Source organism: Callionymus lyra, chromosome 1 (assembly GCF_982586985.1).
Source record: "Callionymus lyra chromosome 1, fCalLyr1.hap1.1, whole genome shotgun sequence".
In the NCBI taxonomy this organism is placed as follows: domain Eukaryota; kingdom Metazoa; phylum Chordata; class Actinopteri; order Syngnathiformes; family Callionymidae; genus Callionymus; species Callionymus lyra.
In genome coordinates, this window is record NC_141818.1 from 36,062,294 (window position 1) to 36,081,383 (window position 19,090).

General features: G+C 40.6%; 4 protein-coding genes across 5 annotated transcripts; all 4 read right to left on the reverse strand.

Moving 5' to 3' along the window:
- Window positions 1-1,577: 1,577 nt before the first annotated feature.
- LOC148089272 (keratin, type I cytoskeletal 13-like) lies at window positions 1,578-3,694 on the reverse strand. 2 transcript variants are annotated; one of them, XM_087805029.1, is made up of 7 exons: window positions 3,281-3,694; window positions 3,115-3,197; window positions 2,878-3,034; window positions 2,649-2,810; window positions 2,149-2,274; window positions 1,855-2,072; window positions 1,578-1,772 (listed from the first exon to the last, which is right to left on the reverse strand). In XM_087805029.1, exons 1-7 carry the CDS (start codon window positions 3,677-3,679, stop codon window positions 1,670-1,672), a joined length of 1,248 nt encoding a protein of 415 aa, XP_087661155.1. In that variant the 5' UTR covers window positions 3,680-3,694; the 3' UTR covers window positions 1,578-1,669. The 2 variants fall into 2 exon arrangements, with proteins under 2 accessions (XP_087661155.1, XP_087661163.1); XM_087805037.1 differs by lacking the exon at window positions 1,578-1,772 and having other exon boundaries at window positions 1,851-2,072.
- A 1,170-nt stretch (window positions 3,695-4,864) lies between these two features.
- LOC148089273 (keratin, type I cytoskeletal 13-like) lies at window positions 4,865-6,386 on the reverse strand. Its single transcript, XM_087805098.1, has 6 exons — window positions 5,988-6,386; window positions 5,822-5,904; window positions 5,586-5,742; window positions 5,353-5,514; window positions 5,163-5,288; window positions 4,865-5,086 (listed from the first exon to the last, which is right to left on the reverse strand). The coding sequence occupies exons 1-6, from the start codon at window positions 6,384-6,386 to the stop codon at window positions 4,865-4,867; spliced, it is 1,149 nt and encodes a 382-aa protein (XP_087661224.1).
- Window positions 6,387-9,120: 2,734 nt separating this feature from the next.
- LOC148089274 (keratin, type I cytoskeletal 13-like) lies at window positions 9,121-10,640 on the reverse strand. Its single transcript, XM_087805108.1, has 6 exons — window positions 10,237-10,640; window positions 10,071-10,153; window positions 9,835-9,991; window positions 9,606-9,767; window positions 9,421-9,546; window positions 9,121-9,344 (listed from the first exon to the last, which is right to left on the reverse strand). The coding sequence occupies exons 1-6, from the start codon at window positions 10,633-10,635 to the stop codon at window positions 9,123-9,125; spliced, it is 1,149 nt and encodes a 382-aa protein (XP_087661234.1). The 5' UTR covers window positions 10,636-10,640; the 3' UTR covers window positions 9,121-9,122.
- A 4,034-nt stretch (window positions 10,641-14,674) lies between these two features.
- On the reverse strand, window positions 14,675-16,445 carry LOC148089275 (keratin, type I cytoskeletal 13-like). The gene is made up of 7 exons (XM_087805064.1): window positions 15,988-16,445; window positions 15,822-15,904; window positions 15,591-15,747; window positions 15,363-15,524; window positions 15,174-15,299; window positions 14,880-15,097; window positions 14,675-14,799 (listed from the first exon to the last, which is right to left on the reverse strand). The coding sequence occupies exons 1-7, from the start codon at window positions 16,384-16,386 to the stop codon at window positions 14,709-14,711; spliced, it is 1,236 nt and encodes a 411-aa protein (XP_087661190.1). The 5' UTR covers window positions 16,387-16,445; the 3' UTR covers window positions 14,675-14,708.
- Window positions 16,446-19,090: the final 2,645 nt, after the last annotated feature.

A 19,090-nucleotide genomic window follows, 5' to 3' on the forward strand; every position in this document is an offset into this window, starting at 1 on the left:
TAATAAATCCTTTGCTCCACCTATAGACTCAATGTGGTCATCTGTGTACTCAGCCAAGGGTTGAAGTGTGGAGTGATGTGTACACCCTTAGTCTGACAAAGAAATTTACATTTGAAAGGAAATACATGCTTGTTTGAGTTAAACAAGCAGAAAAAAACGAACTTCCATTCAAGTAACAGGGTTGTTACACAATGTTGTAAAACTGGCCTGGGTTTGACAGAGAGATAACGCTTTCTTATCAGTTACAATTCTTCATTTTCTTTCAATAAAATAACCTATGATCTTGTAGGAGGTTGTTAATAGTAGTCACTGTTTATCTAAAATAATATTATTTGTAACATTTTAGAAAGTTGAGGGGGAAAAAGAAATCCTTTCCTTTGTACAATCCCATGAGAAAAACGTTTTTATTTGATTTGATTTGATTACCTTAAGAATAAAAATAAGAGAGAAATCATTTAAAAGTTAGAGTAGAGATGTTATAAAACTACACTTGTAGTTGACTTATATAAACAGCCGTAAATCACCTGCAGGTTCAAGTGCCACATTTATCTAAACTGAATCGGTCAATCTTTGTTATTGTTCTTACTTGCCAGCAGATGTCCCAGTTACTCAAGGCATTTACCAAACTACACAAACACCATTTTTCATCAAGCAGGACATTTTATTTTACAACAACTCCATTATGAAATCTGAAATCTGTAAGTCATAGCTCTGGAATCAAAAGTTTAGTTTTTGCCGCCAAACTTTTTGTTGTTACATAATCACCATTCATGTAGAAAGATATATTTACATTTTTCGAAACTGCTTCCATCCTTCTCCAAGATTTGGCTCAGGTTTTATTTTATATGTGCTATTGTATTGTTGGGATTTCCAGTTTTCAGAAACTCATTTTGATTAATGTCTGTCAAAATAAGTGACATTGAAAGTAGTTAAATTCTGTAAAACTTGTTTGAATATCTTTACAAGTGTAATCTATATTATTAGTCAAAGGTACTAAGAACATGGACAATTTCCTGAAATTCGTAAATTGCCACCTACAAAATAAAGAATCCATTAGAGGTTTAAGCTTTCAAAAACATTTTCCTTAATCACATTGTCTAATGTATGCCCATGATACAGTACCACATTGGCTTTATAGAGGAAAGGTATAGTTTTTTTAATTAACATAATGATTTATGTCCCCTCCAAAATTCTGCATAACATCCCATAACAATGGCATATTCTGAACATTACAAACCAAAGTTTCAAACAGGAAAGTTCCCACACAATTTGTTTACATTTATAGACTCTTTTGACATAATCTCTAACACTGATGTAAGCCTCATAAAACACGGTACACAGAACCTGTTGAAAGTCATCAGTGATGATGTTTGATGGACTTTTTGAACTGAATCATATGCATGCTTGATCCGTTCCTCCATGAATACTAGTTGAAGTTGTTCTGAGGTGAAATGTAATTCATCTGTTAAGTTTCACGTATAGGAACTATATTTCCAATATCAAATTTAGGACATTTTGCGAGTTTAAAAAAATAAAATCAATCTACATATCTTTGTAATAAAGAAGCAGAGAACATGTAAGTTTTGAAACTTTTATTTTCTCCAGTGATTATTTTCAATAAAACACCTGGATTAAAAAGTCTCAGATCTCAGTTATTTTCCTGTTGTTACTATGAGACGGTCTGGCTTCTGGAGGTAGAGGAAGACACCACTCTTCCATCAAGAACTTCCTCAGTGACAATTACCACTTTGGTGCTGGTGCTGGAGGTGGATCTGTAGTTTAGAAGGAAAACTTGGTTATTTAAAAAGCTCACGTAGAAGCAACGATTTTAGAACCCCATTTATCTTCTCTTACCTCGCTTCTCCATCCAGCAGTCTCCTGTATTCTGCAATTTCCAGCTCCAGACGAGTCTTGATGTCAAGCAGCATTTTGTACTCTTGGCTCTGGTGCTCAATGTCGGCACGCAGACCCATCAGCTGTTCTTCCAGACTGGTCACCTGCATCTGGAGGCCTTGAAGTTTCATGGAGTACCGTGCCTCAGTTTCTGAAAGAGTTCCTTCCAGAGCCGCTTTCTGAAGAAGATAACAACTCAAAGAAATTAGTTGACTCTACATAAACCTGCAGAGTAAATCAAGCATTCATTATTACCATGCTGAGTTGAGACTGGAGCTCGATTTCCAAGCTCTGCAGTGTACGACGGACCTCAGAAATCTCTGACCTGGAGGTCTGGAGGGTTTCTGTGCTGACAGCCACTTGCTTGTTCAGTTCTTCTGACTGTAGGATGAAAAATGTCAGTTCATTTATTAATTTTCTACCGCTTTATCCCTTATGGGGGTTGCAGGGAGATTGGAGCCTATCCTAGTTTCATTGGGCGAGAAGGAGGGGACACCCTGGACCGGCGCGAGTCTGTCGCAGGGCATACAAAACAGACAACCACACACACACTCATACCTACGGACAATTTCCTCAAGTTCTCAATAAACCTCTGTATGTTTTTGAACTGTGGGAAGAAACCAGAGTGCCCAGAGTAAACCCATGCAACATGGGAAGAACATTCAAACTCCACACAGAAAGGTAATTAGTTGGCTTGGCCTGGAAGCGAACCAGCAACCTTATTAAAGTTAACACGTTTTAAAAAGAGATCTTACCTTGGTCTGGAACCACAACTCCAGGTCTCGTTGGTTCTTCGCAGCAACACCCTCATACTGCTCACGGATCGACAGCATAACAGCACTCAGGTCAACAGCTGGCGCTGCATCAACCTCCACGCTGACCTGTCCACCTACTGTCAACCTAAGGTTCGCCATTTCCTATGAAAATATATTAGAAACAAACATTCATTTGATTACAAAGAAAATAGCTGTGACAAAAACAAACCTCCTCGTGGTTCTTTCTAAGATAGATCAGCTCCTCCCTTAAGCCTTCAATCTGCATCTCCAGGTCTGATCTGGCCAACGTCAGCTCATCCAACACTCTCTTCAGACCAGCGATATCTGCTTCCACCGACTGGCGCATGGCGAGCTCATTCTCATACCTGCATGACAGAAACACATGAATATTTTGACCCTCGAAATAGTTTGAACAGAGGATCGTTCTGAGAACTCGGTTCCTCACTTGGTCCTGAAGTCATCTGCAGCAAGTTTGGCGTTGTCAATGGACAGATAGATTCCACCGTTGAGCCTGGTGGCATCTTGGATCTGTGTTGGGTACAAATTGTCAAACAGTGTCTCTGGTGGTCTCAGTCTTGTTAAATTCAAGAGTTTCATAGTCACACACGTACCTTTCCCTGCAGGTCAGAGATGGTGACATAGAAAGCCCCATAGTCTCTTGCAGAGGGAGAAATCCTGCTGTCCAAGAACTGGTGAATCTTCAGCTCCAGCTCAGCATTGGCCTTCTCCAGACTACGCACCTTGTCCAGGTAAGTGGCCAGACGGTCATTCAGGTTCTGCATGGTGGCCTTCTCGTTGGCTCCAACATGGAGGTCCATGCCTCCACTGCTCATGCCATAGCCAAAGCCGGCAGCACCACCTCCTGAGCTGAAGGAACGAGAGGCAACTGAGGCTCTGACTCCACTGCCTCCAGCGCCACCATACACAGACAAGGACTGGCGGGCTGAACCGCTTCCCATTCCGTAGCCACCAGATGAGCTCCTGATGCTGCTGGATCTGAACACTTCCATGGTGTTGTCTTGTTGGTCAGTTTCTGTGCCTTGGAAAACAGGGGGTGGACTGAGACGCAATACCCAGTCTTCACTGCCCTTTTATCCTTAATGTGCTTGCATGGGAGGGGTGACCAATTGGGTCAGAGGGAGGACACATTCTTACATAAATACTGTGCCCCACCTATAGCTTCCATCTTGTCAAATCTGTATTTTCCAGAGAGTTGAAGTGTGGAGTGATGGGTATGGACCACTTTTCTAACAAAGAAAAGTTTATCTGAAAGAAAATAAATTCCTGTGAAAGAAGCAGAAAAACCAGCTCCTGTCAAAGAAGCACCAGGGTTGTTAAACAATGTTGTAAAACTTGGCTCAGTTTCAACAGCTCAGTGGAGATTAGCCTTTCCTTATCAGTTACACTTCTTCATTTTCATCTCATAAAATAATGTTTAAAGACAAGTAGCAGTTAACACACAACAAAAATAATTTTAATGATGATATTGTCTAACTTTAAGAGAAAAGGGAATTCTGTCCATGTCGAATGATTCCTGTCGAAGCTTTTCAATCTGAAACCTTAATTTTAGTTGATATTATAATTATTTTATAATTCAAATTCTTCTTTAAATAATGTTCGTGCCAAACTGAACATCTGAGTGTAGCAACTGCACAGGTGAGATACTATGACCTAACGCCAGCATATTTTCACAAACCCCAGCCCCTGTTGTACTTAAATTAAGTGCATTCAAAGTTGCAAGGTTGGACTTACCTTAGATTTCATTTCATCAGAAGGGTTTCTATATATCTACCTTTTTATTCAAGGATTTTAAGTCAATTTATGTCGCTGGTTAATCGTATTAATACTAGACTAAGTATAAAAAGTTCTCTGAGGCTATGAAAAAATAAATGCACTCTATGAAAACTACATTCTGTTGTTGGTATAATGAAGACGCAGGAAGTGTGTAATTTTAGAAACTTTATTCAGTCAAGTACACTATTGGATTCCAAATCTCTCATTCAATCTCTTGATGTTGCTGTGAAGTAGTTGAGCTTGATGAAGTAGAAGACACGACCCTGCCGTTAACAACTTCCTCAGTGATAATGACCACTCTGGAGCTGGTGCTAGAGGTTGATCTGTATTCCAGAGAGCAGACATGGTTATTAAAAAGGTCACGAAGAGGTTATGGTTGTTCAAGCGACGCCTTGCTTTTCTTACTTCGCATCTCCGTCCAGCAGTCTCCTGTATTCTGCAATTTCCAGCTCCAGACGAGTCTTGATGTCAAGCAACATTTTGTACTCTTGGCTCTGGTGCTCAATGTTGGCACGCAGACCTGAAAGCTGTTCTTCCAGACTGGTCACCTGCATCTGGAGGCCTTGAAGTTTCATGGAGTACAGTGCCTCTGTTTCTGCAAGAGTTCCTTCCAGAGCCGCTTTCTGAAGAAGATAACAACTCAAAGAAATTAGTTGACTCTACATAAACCTGCAGAGTAAATCAAGCGTTCATTATTACCATGCTGAGTTGAGACTGGAGCTCGATTTCCAAGCTCTGCAGTGTACGACGGACCTCAGAAATCTCTGACCTGGAGGTCTGGAGGGTTTCTGTGCTGACAGCCACTTGCTTGCTCAGTTCTTCTGACTGCAGGATGAAAAATGTCAGTTTCTTTGTCTTAAAGTTAAAAAGTTTGAGAAAGACATCTTACCTTGGTCTGGAACCACAACTCCAGGTCTCTGGCATTCTTTGCAGCGACACCCTCATACTGCTCACGGATCTCACTCATAACAGTGCTCAGGTCAACAGCTGGTGCTGCATCAACCTCCACGTTGACCTCTCCAACCATGGAAAACCTAAGGTTCGCCATTTCCTACCAAAGCATGATAGTGAGAAACAAACATCAACTTTATAAACAAACGTATTCATCTAATAAAAACAAACCTCCTCGTGGTTCTTCTTGAGGAAGATCAGCTCCTCCATTAAGCCTTCAATCTGCATCTCAAGGTCTGATCTGGCCAACGTCAGCTCGTCTAACATCCTCTTCAGACCAGTGATATCTGCTTCCACCGACTGGCGCATGACGAGCTCATTCTCATACCTGCATGACAGAAACACATGAATATTTGGATCCTCAAATAGTTTGAACAGAGGATCGTTCTGAGAACTAGGTTTCTCACCTGATCGTGAAGTCATCTGCAGCAAGTTTGGCATTGTCAATGGACAGATAGATTCCACCGTTGAGCCTGGTGGCATCTTGGATCTGTGTTGGGTACAAATTGTCAAACATTGTCTCTGGAGGTCTCAGCCATGGTAAATTCAAGAGTTTCATAGTCACGCACGTACCTTTCCCTGCAGGTCAGAGATGGTGAAGTAGAAATCAGAGTAGTCTCTTGCAGAGGGAGAAATCCTGCTGTCCATGAACTGGCTAATCTTCAGCTCCAGCTCAGCATTGGCCTTCTCCAGACTGCGCACCTTGTCCAGGTAAGAGGCTAGACGGTCGTTCAGGTTCTGCATGGTGGCCTTCTTGTTGGTTCCAACATGGAGGTCCATGCCTCCACTGCTCATGCCATAGCCAAAGCCGGCAGCACCACCTCCTGAGCTGAAGGAACGGGAGGCAACTGAGGCTCTGACTCCACTGCCTCCAGCGCCACCATACACAGACATGGACTTGCGGGCTGAACCACCTCCCATGCTGTAGCCACCAGATGAACTCCTGATGCTGCTGGATCTGAACACTTCCATGGTGATGTCTGGTGAGTTGGTCTCTGTGAATTGGAGAGCTGAGGGTGGACTGTGATACTGACCTCGGTCTCACTGCCTTTGTATCCTCAAGAGGCTGCATGGGAGGGGACCCCTATGGGGTCAAAGGGAGTAAACATTCTTGCATAAATACTTTCCTCCACCTAAAAATGCAATGTAATCATTCACGTATTTATCAGGTTGACCAAGTGTAGTCCTGTTCTGCATGTGAAAGTTGAATTGGCAGAAAAACAAGTTCTACATCTTGCAGGTCCAAAAATTTGATCGAGGGGGCCTCATTTACTTAGAATTACTTGTATTTACTACTAAAAACCAGTGTAGTCTCAACTTCAGAAAAAGTTCACAATAATACTTAGATTTATGAATCTGCGGGAATGAATGAATCTAAGAACTTATAAATCAAAATCATGGTAGAATTCAGTGCAATGTTTAGCCCTTTCCATGCCCTCAGTAAATTACGTCAATCATATTTAAATTAATCAAAACCTGGGATTCCCCTGTACAAGATAAAAAAAAAACATTAATTTAAGATTAATAAGATTAATAGCTTATATTTGTTTTGACATGACTAACACATTGTTTTAGATTCCTACAGAATCTCTGGTGAAAATGTTTGTATTTAACATACTTATTATCATGAATAGTTGAATCACAGAGTAAATCAGGAGGGCTGGGGGTGTAGGAGAAAAGAATGAGGTAGGATACAGTGAGAGAAAAAAGGAGAGTATAGAGTAGGGCAGAAGAGTCCATGGAGGGTCATGGATTGAAATCTGGATAAATTGACATTGTGGAGATCCTGGTTCCAGCAGTACCTCTGGAAGTGGAGCCCTGGGGCGCCGTGAGAGAAGAAAAGTGTGGGTATAAACTGCACAGGTGATGAATATAATGAAGAAAAGAAGGATACACAGATAGAAATCTCGGTTTCTAAATATCTTCCTCCAAAAATCTAGGCCTATAGCAGCATCAAAACAATCCAGAGTCAGTCCTTACTATAGACTTTATCGAAAAATCAAGTTTTAATATTACTCTTGTGGATAGAGAGGGTGTCTGCCCTCCGGACTGAATCCTGTAGTAGGTTCCACAGCAGAAGGGCTTGAAAATCTAAGGCCCTGGCTCCAAATCTACATTTAGAGATTTGAGTTTAAGAATAGTAACATCCTAGAAAGTTTATAAGGTTGGATACGAATATCTTGGAATACAAGTTTTTCAAGTTACAAATCAATTACATTCATGTCACCTCCGGGGCTCAGTAGTACATAAGGCCCCAGGACTTTCAAACAATGTCAAAAAATGGTGACATTTCTCTTTATATACTAAAATGTGTTTCATGAAACAGTGTCATGTTGTTTAAAAGTCAGTAAGTGGCACCATCAAAACAAATAATAATGTGACAGGCTGTTCAGAGAAGCAGGTCAGTACGGCTGGGTTATCTGGAGAGTCTTTCATGTGTTCTTGGGTTTCCTCTTTCTCTTCAACCCACCACCAGGATTTGGCTCCCTGGCCAACACAGTGTGGCTATCCGGTTTGTTCTTGTCCTTCCCACCGCAGTTTCTGCTCCTCCCCCTCATTCAAAGGGTGAGGCTACTGAACTTAAGGGGGGTATTAGTGGCTGTGGATTGTCCCAGTGCTCCCTGGTTTCCAGAGATAGTGCAGATGGCAATAGCAGACCTGTGGCCGATCCCTTGGCACCGCTGTGGCTCTGAATCAGGCGGAGGGAGCGCTTTTCCATTGTGAGGGTGGCCACTAAAGGTTTGGTTACCCTACAGGACAGGCTGAACAGTTGGGGTCTTGGCCCAGGGGTGATGCACATCACCCAGAACTCGAGGGATTCTTCTACCAGGAAAACTATGCCTCAGACAGCTTGTTTTTCACACACTGCTGTGCAGTAAAGTCTATCACTCCCAATCTTGCCCTGTCCAGGAGTTATTGTCCTTTATGCAGTATCTATGTCTACCCACTGCTTGTCGCCTTTTGGGTCGGAGCAACCATTTGTCTGACTGAGCCAGCGGTTGGTCCCGACCCTGTGACTCCAACTGGGGGTTTCGGTGTAAGACACCACAACAAGTTCCTTGCCTTATGTTTGGCAGCAGAGCATTCGACATGACTTCCGAGGAGAATATTTAGATAAGTGGATTTAATACGAGAGAGTTCAGATTGAGATAACAAACTACTTTTTTCAAAATATGCGTGTTAAAACTTTTATCTATCTCTGGCCTGTTTTATGCTGTCTTTTAGTTTTGTGGCAGCTGTACAATCCCTTGCTTTTAATGACTGAGCAGAAGCTCCACTTTTTTTTTACTTTACTAAAATCTTTTTTGAGATACTATTTCCAGTGCAAACATTTTCAGTGGAAGCTCCACTCTTAAAGCTTTGATAACAAATAGTTGTTGATGGTTTTTTTTAACTATGAAAATGATTTATTTAAGCCAATAAATGACAGAACAATGTGTAAGTTTAGAAACTTTTATTCAATCCAGTTGTTTTTTGAGATGGAGCTCTTGGATTCAAAAGTCTCAGATCTCAGCCATTCCTCAGTGGTTACTGTGAGATAGTTTAGCTTCTGGCGGAAGAAGAGGTAACCACCTTGCCATCGACAATCTGCTCAGTGATGATGACCACTCTGGAGCTGGTGCTAGAGGTGGATCTGGAATTGAGAAAAGTGGCTATTTAAAAAGCTCATGTAAAAATGACAGTTGTACCAGCACTGGCGTTCTTCTCTTACTTCGCATCTCCGTCCAGCAGTCTCCTGTATTCGGCAATTTCCAGCTCCAGACGAGTCTTGATGTCAAGCAGCATTTTGTACTCTTGGCTCTGGTGCTCAATGTCGGCACGCAGACCTGAAAGCTGTTCTTCCAGACTGGTCACCTGCATCTGGAGGCCTTGGAGTATCATGGAGTACCGAGCCTCAGTTTCTGCGAGAGTTCCTTCCAGAGCCGCTTTCTGAAGAAGATAACAAGTCAAAGAAATGAGTTGACTCCACATAAACCTGCAGAGTAAATCAAGCGTTCATTATTACCATGCTGAGTTGAGACTGGAGCTCGATTTCCAAGCTCTGCAGTGTACGACGGACCTCAGATATCTCTGACCTGGAGGTCTGGAGGGTTTCTGTGCTGACAGCCACTTGCTTGTTCAGTTCTTCTGACTACAGGATGAAAAATGTTTTGTTTGTTAAAGTTAACACGCTGGACAAAGAGATCATACCTTAGCCTGGAACCATGCCTCCAGGTCTCGTGCGTTCTTTGCAGCAACACCCTCATACTGCTCACGGATCGACAGCATAACAGCGCTCAGGTCAACAGCTGGTTTTGCATCGACCTCCACGCTGACCTGTCCACCCACTGCCAACCTAAGGTTCGCCATATCCTGTAAAAGCATGTTAGTGAAAAAACAAACATCCATATACTGACTAATAAATGTGACGGAAACAAACCTCCTCGTGGTTCTTCTTGAGGTACATCAGCTCCTCCCTTAAGCCTTCAATCTGCATCTCCAGGTCTGATCTGGCCATAGTCAGCTCATCCAACACTCTCTTCAGACCAGCGATATCTGCTTCCACCGACTGGCGCATGGCGAGCTCATTCTCATACCTGCATGACAGAAACACATGAATATTTTGACCCTCAAATTGTTTGAACAGAGGATCGTTCTTAGAACTAGGTTTCTCACTTTGTCCTGAAGTCATCTGCAGCAAGTTTGGCGTTGTCAATGGACAGATAGATTCCACCGTTGAGCCTGGTGGCACCCTGGATCTGTGTTGGGTATAAGTTGTCAAACATTGTCTCTGGAGGTCTCAGCCTTGTTAAATTCAAGAGTTTCATAGTCACACACGTACCTTTCCCTGCAGATCAGAGATGGTGAAGTAGAAAGCAGAGTAGTCTCTTGCAGAGGGAGAAATCCTGCTGTCCATGAACTGGCGAATCTTCAGCTCCAGCTCAGCATTGGCCTTCTCCAGACTGCGCACCTTGTTCAGGTAAGTGGCCAGACGGTCGTTCAGGTTCTGCATGGTGGCCTTCTCGTTGGTTCCAACATGGAGGTCCATGCCTCCACTGCTCATGCCATACCCAAAGCCAGCAGCACCACCTCCTGAGCTGAAGGAACGGGAGGCAACTGAGGTTCTGACTCCACTGCCTCCAGCGCCACCATACACAGACAAGGACTTGCGGGCTGAACCACCTCCCATGCCGTAGCCACCAGATGAGCTCCTGATGCTGCTGGATCTGAAAACTTCCATGGTGAGGTCTGGTTCGTCTTTGTACCTTTGAGAGCAGAGAATGGACTGAGATACTGACCTGAGCTTTCGCTGCCTTTTATCCACTTGAGGATTAATGGGAGGGGACCCCTGTGGGGTCAAAGGGAGGAGACATTCTTGGATACATTCTTTACTCCACCTAAACATGCAATGTGGTCATTCGCGTATTTACCAGGTTGACCAAGTATGTTTAGTCCTGTTCTGCATGTGAAAGTTGAATTGGCAGAAAAACCAGTTCTCCATCTCGAAAGTCCAAGTATGAACCAGAATTCTAAGTCAATTTCAAAAAACTTAGACAACATTCCTCCGTAAGTCTTCCTTTTCAAGACCGTGATGAATTATGTAAACCAACTTTGTCGTCAGTTACAAGGTACTGGATACAGAGTAAGATTCAATAATGTATAATTTGGAGTAGATATTGATATTTGGTCTTGCTGGTCAAAATGTTTATTTCTTTTAAAAAAAAGACATTAAGTCTCGTTCTTAAAACATGTGCATAACGAATTTGTGTGTTAAACATTAGCATTATAATATTTAACAGAATTCAGAATCCATCTGTATTTTTCTGGCTCTGATCTTTTCGTCGCTACTAACAAAATCGACATATGCTCCTAACTATGTGTAGTTCTTGCGTAAATGTAAGAATCAACATAATGTTTGCCACTATTCATGTAATACATTTTTATTCATGTTCCTGTTATGTTATGTAAAAATGTACAGATGATGTCTTTGAAAAACGTGATATGAACTTTCCAAAATATTGAACCATGATGTATTTCTTTTATAGCAGGTTTAAAATAGATATTAAGTACATTTTTGTTGGCTATCTACGTGAATTTACACAATAAATTACACGTTACTAGAAATCTAATTTTTCTAAAAGGAATAATAAAGTCTTTCTAATCGAATCAAATCTATTTCTACTTATAATCTAAATAACCGTCTGGTATAATTCCCGACTGGGAGGTCTACCTTATAACGTGAGCAATTATCTCGTCAGCAGGTGATATTTTCAAGTATATCCAGCTGCAGCGGCAGAGGATTCAGACCGACGTCGATTCAGACAGGATGTGGGTTTAGACGAGCGTTGGGGGCGTGGACAATTCCGGAAGTAGCCTCAGACTAACTACGCCTTTTTTTATTTCGTGAAAGACTTATCGAAGACGAAGATGGAGGAATTTGTACAAGACACAAAAATAATTAAAACTGTGACAACCATGGTGGACAACACGGTAAAATAAACAAATGACAATTTTAAAATTTATTTTACATTTTTACTGTTATTTCATGTCATAACGTTTTCACGTAGTTAAATGACAAATTCTACGCTTTTTAAAAGGTTTACTGTCATTTCATGTCAGAGTTTTCATGTAGTTAAATGGCAATTTTTACGCTACTTTAAATGTTTACTGGCAATTCATGTCATAACTTTTTCACATAGTTTTAGCAATGCTTCTGTTAAAGTGTTTTTTTAGATGTATAACCTCAGCCAAATGTAGGCTTACAACATTGTTTTTGTTTATTAATTAGTAAGTAAGTGAGTTATTTTTATTTGTAAAGCAATTGAGGTTCAAGCAATATATATACAGTTTATACTGTATATATATATATATATATATATATATATGTATATATATATACACACACACCAAATAGGCATAGACGAAAAGTTAGTAATTATTATTATTACTTCACTGCGTGTGACCCTGGTCTAGAAAAGCGCTCTACAAATACTAATTACTTACTTACTGTTGTTTGTTTTTTTAATTTTCCTAATTCGAAACGTTGTCTGTGTTTACTATCTTTAAATCCCTTCAGTTACACATCTCAATCCAGATGGAGAACAGCCAAATGACCATTGAGAAATGCAACAAGTGTTGCTTGTTCTATCACTGCCCTTTTTTGATAGGTCACCAAATTCCAACCAGCACGGATGGACGAAACCGAACAGCACATACAAAGCCACTTCAGAAAGGCAATCATCCATGGAGGTGTGTACAGTATTTCTTTAGTTAGTTCCTTATATGTAGCATATTAAAAGTCTAACCATTTTTATGTTTGACAGACTATACGATACACAGATGTGGGCTGCAGACCAGAACCTAACGTCCATTGTCCGTATTGTGGTGAGCTGTCATGGTTGCATGTTGCATGGATGTGTGTATCTTTAAAACATGTTGTATAACGGAAAAATGTATTCAGTATTAATACTGTTTGGTGTGTGTTCAGTTCTAAAAATCCAATGGGCCTTTTCATACAATGCTAACAAACTCATCTGTTATCTTTGCAGTAAGATCACATCCAAAGTATTTCCTTTATATAGCACACTCCACAACAAAAGACTGTGGAGTCTTCATGCTGATGGTGAGATATGGTTTTAAATATTTGAAATTCGGGTTCTACTTAACACGTTTATCATTTAAATTGTTTCCAATTTATCTTTTTTATCGTTTTTTTTTGGTATGCCTTGCGGCACCATGCAACTTCACAGCAGTATGTACAAATGAAAATATTAACCTCGGTTTTTTTTGTTTTTGTTCAAACAAACATTGAGTTCTTCCAATACATATTTTTCTTCCAGTCTGACCTTCCAACAATAAGGAAATTGTGGACCCTGGTTCTGAGGGAGAACTTTGGGGACTTCCATGAAAGACAAGTCCTACAACATTGAATTACTCTGTGAAGAACCCATGTCTAACCAATTCATTGCAGGACAGAAAACCATGATGACAGAGATGGCCAGCTAAACCATTCGTTTTTTATTTCATAGTTTGGGTTAGGTGGTTTGTTTGTTCCTTTTGGTTGTTTGGATGTTTTATGTAAATAAAGTTTTATGAACAGTGCCACTGTGTCTTTCAATAATGTGATTTATATATCAGATATATATATAGATCATAACATCTAAATGAATCTTCACAGCAATGCAAAAATGAATACATCAGATGATTACTACTGTTGCAGGTGTCTCATATTTAAGCATTATATTGGCATGTTTCTATTCAGATACGAAGAATGACACTGACAAGATACTGTGTACAGTGTTCCAGTTTCTGTTTGGTAAACTGTTCAAGATTTTATGCCAATAAACACAAATTTATGTTTGATTTTGAGACAATACGCAAAAACTTTTATCTTAAAACATTGAGGGATTCTTTATAAAGGTAAAAATAAACAAGTGAGTTAATAGTACATAGCAATACAATAAGTACTTGTTTATGGTAACCCTTGCTGCAGGACATAAACAAAGAAAAAAAGACAAAATGGAACGTGTCAGACCTGTATACGTGCCTGTCATGCATGGTATAGTTTTCAAAACAGGTTATTTTTTATTTAAGTCACATTACGTTGCAGGTATCATTAGATCATCCATTATCTGCATGAAGTATCTTTAAAGTGCTGTTAACTAACTAGTTGTGTTGTTTCTAATTATAAATAAACTTAATGTGTGTTGAACGTTCAAATAACTCCCCGTTTAATTATGCCTATGAAGGCTATCATGGCATTGATGGTGAGATGACTTGCAAAGGTGTGCATGGGGCTGTGGCGTACGACTGAGCAACATTGAGATGCAGTGGAATTTATAATATCTCTTATTTGTGAGGATGTTGCACCTTCTTGTGATGCCATTTGTTGATTTGTCAATCATCCACCTTGTCTAAATTTTAAAATTTGCATATCAAAGCCTTCATCTCTCCCTGGTCTGTGTTCCACTTTTCACTATTGTTTAGTCAGTGGTACGATCCCTTGTTTAAATGACTGAGCAGGTCAGTTGCACAGTTCAAAGATGGTGCTTTATTGAAAATCTGTTTGGATCTTTATTGAGATACTATTTCCAGTGCAAACATTTTCAGTGGAAGCTCCACTCTTGGAGCGTTGACAACAAATAGTTGATTTTGTTTTTTTTAAATATGAAAATGATTTATTCAAGCCAATAAATGACAGAGCAATGTGTATGTTTAGAAACTTTTATTCAATCCAGTTATTTTTTGAGATGGAGCTCTTGGATTCAAAAGTCTCAGATCTCAGCCATTCCTCAGTGGTTGCTGTGAGATAGTTTAGCTTCTGGCAGAAGAAGAGGTAACCACCTTGCCATCAACAATCTGCTCAGTGATGATGACCACTCTGGAGCTGGTGCTAGAGGTGGATCTGGAATTGAGAAAAGCGTGGCTATTCAAAAAGCTCATGTAAAAATGACAGTTGTGCCAGCATTGGCGTTCTTCTCTTACTTCGCATCTCCGTCCAGCAGTCTCCTGTATTCTGCAATTTCCAGCTCCAGACGAGTCTTGATGTCAAGCAACATTTTGTACTCTTGGCTCTGTTGCTCAATGTCGGCACGCAGACCTGAAAGCTGTTCTTCCAGACTGATCACCTGCATCTGGAGGCCTTGGAGTATCATGGAGTACCGTGCCTCAGTTTCTGCGAGAGTTCCTTCCAGAGCCGCTTTCTGAAGAAGATAACAAGTCAAAGAAATGAGTTGACTCTACATAAACCTGCAGAGTAAATCAAGCGTTCATTATTACCATGCTGAGTTGAGACTGGAGCTCGATTTCCAAGCTCTGCAGTGTACGACGGACCTCGGATATCTCTGACCTGGAGGTCTGGAGGGTTTCTGTGCTGACAGCCACTTGCTTGTTCAGTTCTTCTGACTACAGGATGAAAAATGTGAGTTTTGTTTGTTAAAGTTAACACGCTGGAAAAAGAGATCATACCTTAGCCTGGAACCATGCCTCCAGGTCTCGTGCGTTCTTTGCAGCGACACCCTCATACTGCTCACGGATCGACAGCATAACAGCGCTCAGGTCAACAGCTGGTTTTGCATCGACCTCCACGCTGACCTGTCCACCCACTGCCAACCTAAGGTTCGCCATATCCTGTAAAAGCATGTTAGTGAGAAACAAACATCCATATACTGACTAATAAATGTGAAGGAAACAAACCTCCTCGTGGTTCTTCTTGAGGTAGATCAGCTCCTCCCTTAAGCCTTCAATCTGCATCTCCAGGTCTGATCTGGCCATGGTCAGCTCATCCAACACTCTCTTCAGACCAGCGATATCTGCTTCCACCGACTGGCGCATGGCGAGCTCATTCTCATACCTTCATGACAGAAACACATTTTTGACCCTCAAATAGTTTGAACAGAGGATCATTCTGAGAAGTAGGTTTCTCACTTGGTCCTGAAGTCATCTGCAGCAAGTTTGGCGTTGTCAATGGACAGATAGATTCCACCGTTGAGCCTGGTGGCATCTTGGATCTGTGTTGGGTACAAGTTGTCAAACATTGTCTCTGGAGGTCTCAGCCTTGTTCAATTCAAGAGTTTCATAGTCACACACGTACCTTTCCCTGCAGGTCAGAGATGGTGAAGTAGAAAGCAGAGTAGTCTCTTGCAGAGGGAGAAATCCTGCTGTCCATGAACTGGCGAATCTTCAGCTCCAGCTCAGCATTGGCCTTCTCCAGACTGCGCACCTTGTCCAGGTAAGTGGCCAGACGGTCGTTCAGGTTCTGCATGGTGGCCTTCTCGTTGGTTCCAACATGGAGGTCCATGCCTCCACTGCTCATGCCATACCCAAAGCCAGCAGCACCACCTCCTGAGCTGAAGGAACGGGAGGCAACTGAGGTTCTGACTCCACTGCCTCCAGCGCCCCCATACACAGACAAGGACTTGCGGGCTGAACCACCTCCCATGCCGTAGCCACCAGATGAGCTCCTGATGCTGCTGGATCTGAACACTTCCATGGTGAGGTCTGGTGAGTTGGTCTCTGTGCCTTGGAGAGCAGAGAATGGACTGAGATACTGAACTGAGCTTTCGCTGCCCTTTTATCCACTTGAGGATTAATGGGAGGGGACCCCTGTGGGGTCAAAGGGAGGAGACATTCTTGGATACATTCTTTACTCCACCTAAACATGCAATGTGGTCATTCGTGTATTTACCAGATTGAACAAGTATGTTTATTCCTGTTCTGCATGTGAAAGTTGAACTGGCAGAAAAACCAGTTCTCCATCTTGAAAGTCCAAGTATGAACCAGAATTCTAAGTCAATTTCAAAAAACTTTGACAACATTCCTCCGTAAGTCTTCCTTTTCAAGACCGTGATGAATTATGTAAACCAACTTTGTCATCAGTTAAAAGGTAATTGATACAGAGTAAGATTAATTAATGTATAATTTGGAGTAGATATTGATATTTGGTCTTGCTGGTTAAAAGTTTCTTTCTTTTAAAAAGAGACATAATGTCTCGTTCTTAAAACATGTGCAGAACGAATTTGTGTGTTAAACATTAGCATTATAATATTTAACGGAATTCAGAATCCATCTGTATTTTTCTGGCTCTGATCTTTTCGTCGCTACTAACAAAATCTACATATGCTCCTAACTATGTGTCGTTCTTGCGTAAATGTAAGAATCCACATGATGTTTGCCACTATTCATGTAATACATTTGTATTCATGTTGCTGTTATGTTATGTAAGAATGTGCAGATGTCTTTGAAAAAAGTGATATGAACGTCCCAAAATATTGAACCATGATGCATTTCTTTTATGTTTGTAGACAAATAGCAGGTTTAAAATGAGATGAGAGAGATCAGATGATAAAAAATAAAAAGATAACACTGAGAACAACACAGGAGTTCCAGAAAATCAAGGAAAAGCCTGCACAAATTAAAAGGTCTTAAGAAGTTTCTTAAAGGAGTCAGTAGAATCATCAAGCGCAAAGAGAGAGGAAGATCGTTCCAAAGCTTAGGACCAAAAGCCTGGAAGGATTTCTCTCCTCTGGTCCTGAACCGTGTTCAGGAACCATCAGTAGATTCTGATCCACAGACCTCAGAGCCCGAGCTGGGGTTTAAGGCTGGATCAGATCAGTGATGTAAGGAGTAGTCTGACCATGAATAGCTCTGAAAGTAAGAACCAGAATTTTAAAGTTGATCCTGAAAGAAACTGGAAGCCAGTGAAGAGTATTAAGGATCGGAGAAATTTGAGTTCTTCTACTAGAGCGGGTCAGAATTCTCGCTGCAGAGTTCTGTATCAACTGCAGGCGAGACAGCTCCTTCTTGTTAAGACATGAAAAAAAACTGTTGCAATTGTCCAGGCGAGAAGACACAAACACATGGATTACTAGCTCCAGATCATGTTGTGACTACATTTTCCTTAATTTAGATATTTTTCTCAGTTGAAGGAAACAGTTTCTAGTCAGTTTTCTGCAGTGTTGAACAAGAGTCATGTCTTTATCAAATACAACACCCAGGTTTCTCAGGCTCAGTTTGACAGACTGACCTAAGTCACCCAAGTACTGACTCAACTCTGGAACCTTATCATCAGGAGCAATAACCAGAGTTTCAGTTTTGTCCACATTTAGCTGCTTTTTTTTAATGTGAAAATGATTTATTTAAGCCAATAAATGATAGAACAATGTGTAAGTTTAGAAACTTTTATTCAATCCAGTTATTTTTTGAGATGGAGCTCTTGGATTCAAAAGTCTCAGATCTCAGCCATTCCTCAGTGGTTGCTGTGAGATAGTTTAGCTTCTGGCAGAAGAAGAGGACACGACCTTGCCATCAACAATCTGCTCAGTGATGATGACCACTCTGGAGCTTGTGCTAGAGGTGGATCTGGAATTGAGCAACAAATTAAATCTTTCAATGAAGGAATTATTGAACTAAATGATTACAAATATAAGAATCAAATGAAAACAACAGTTAAATGTTATGACCTGAAGCTTCTGATCTAGATGTCTTCATGTGTTCAAACTTGGTACAAGTAGAGGCAAGATGGTCAACTCTGGTTTTATAAGGAATTACATCTATAGGAATAGTAGTCACTATCAGTTTGAAGAGCTGTCATACCACAAGATAATCGAAGATTCATTACTGGCACTTTTTCCTCTTTTAAGACAAACCAGTCAAGCAGGCAGACTTAGGTATTTACACGTACATTTGATTCAGGTATACTGACTGAAAAGAGAAGAATGCTGCCACTATTCATGTAACGCGTTTTATTCATGTTGCTGTTATGTTATGCGAAAATGTGCAGATGCCTTTGAAAAACGTGATATGAACGTCCCAAAATATTTAACCATGATGCATTTCTTTTATATTTGTAGACAAATATCAGGTTTAAAATCTATATTAAGTACATGTTTTTGGCTATCTACGTAAATCAACACAATAGATTACACATTACTAGAAATCAATTTTTTCCAAAAGGAATAATAAAGTCTTTCTAATCAAAACAAATCTATTTCTACTTATGTTCAAGAATAAAAATCAATGAATATTGGCTAAAATAACAAATAATTTAAATAACCGTCTGGTATAATTCCCAACTGGGAGATCTACCTTATAACGTGAGTGATTGTCTCGTCAGCAGGTTTCAAACGACAAGAACAAGAACAAAATGCAAATAAAAAGATCATAGATCAAAGGAAATAACACAAAGACCCAAAAAG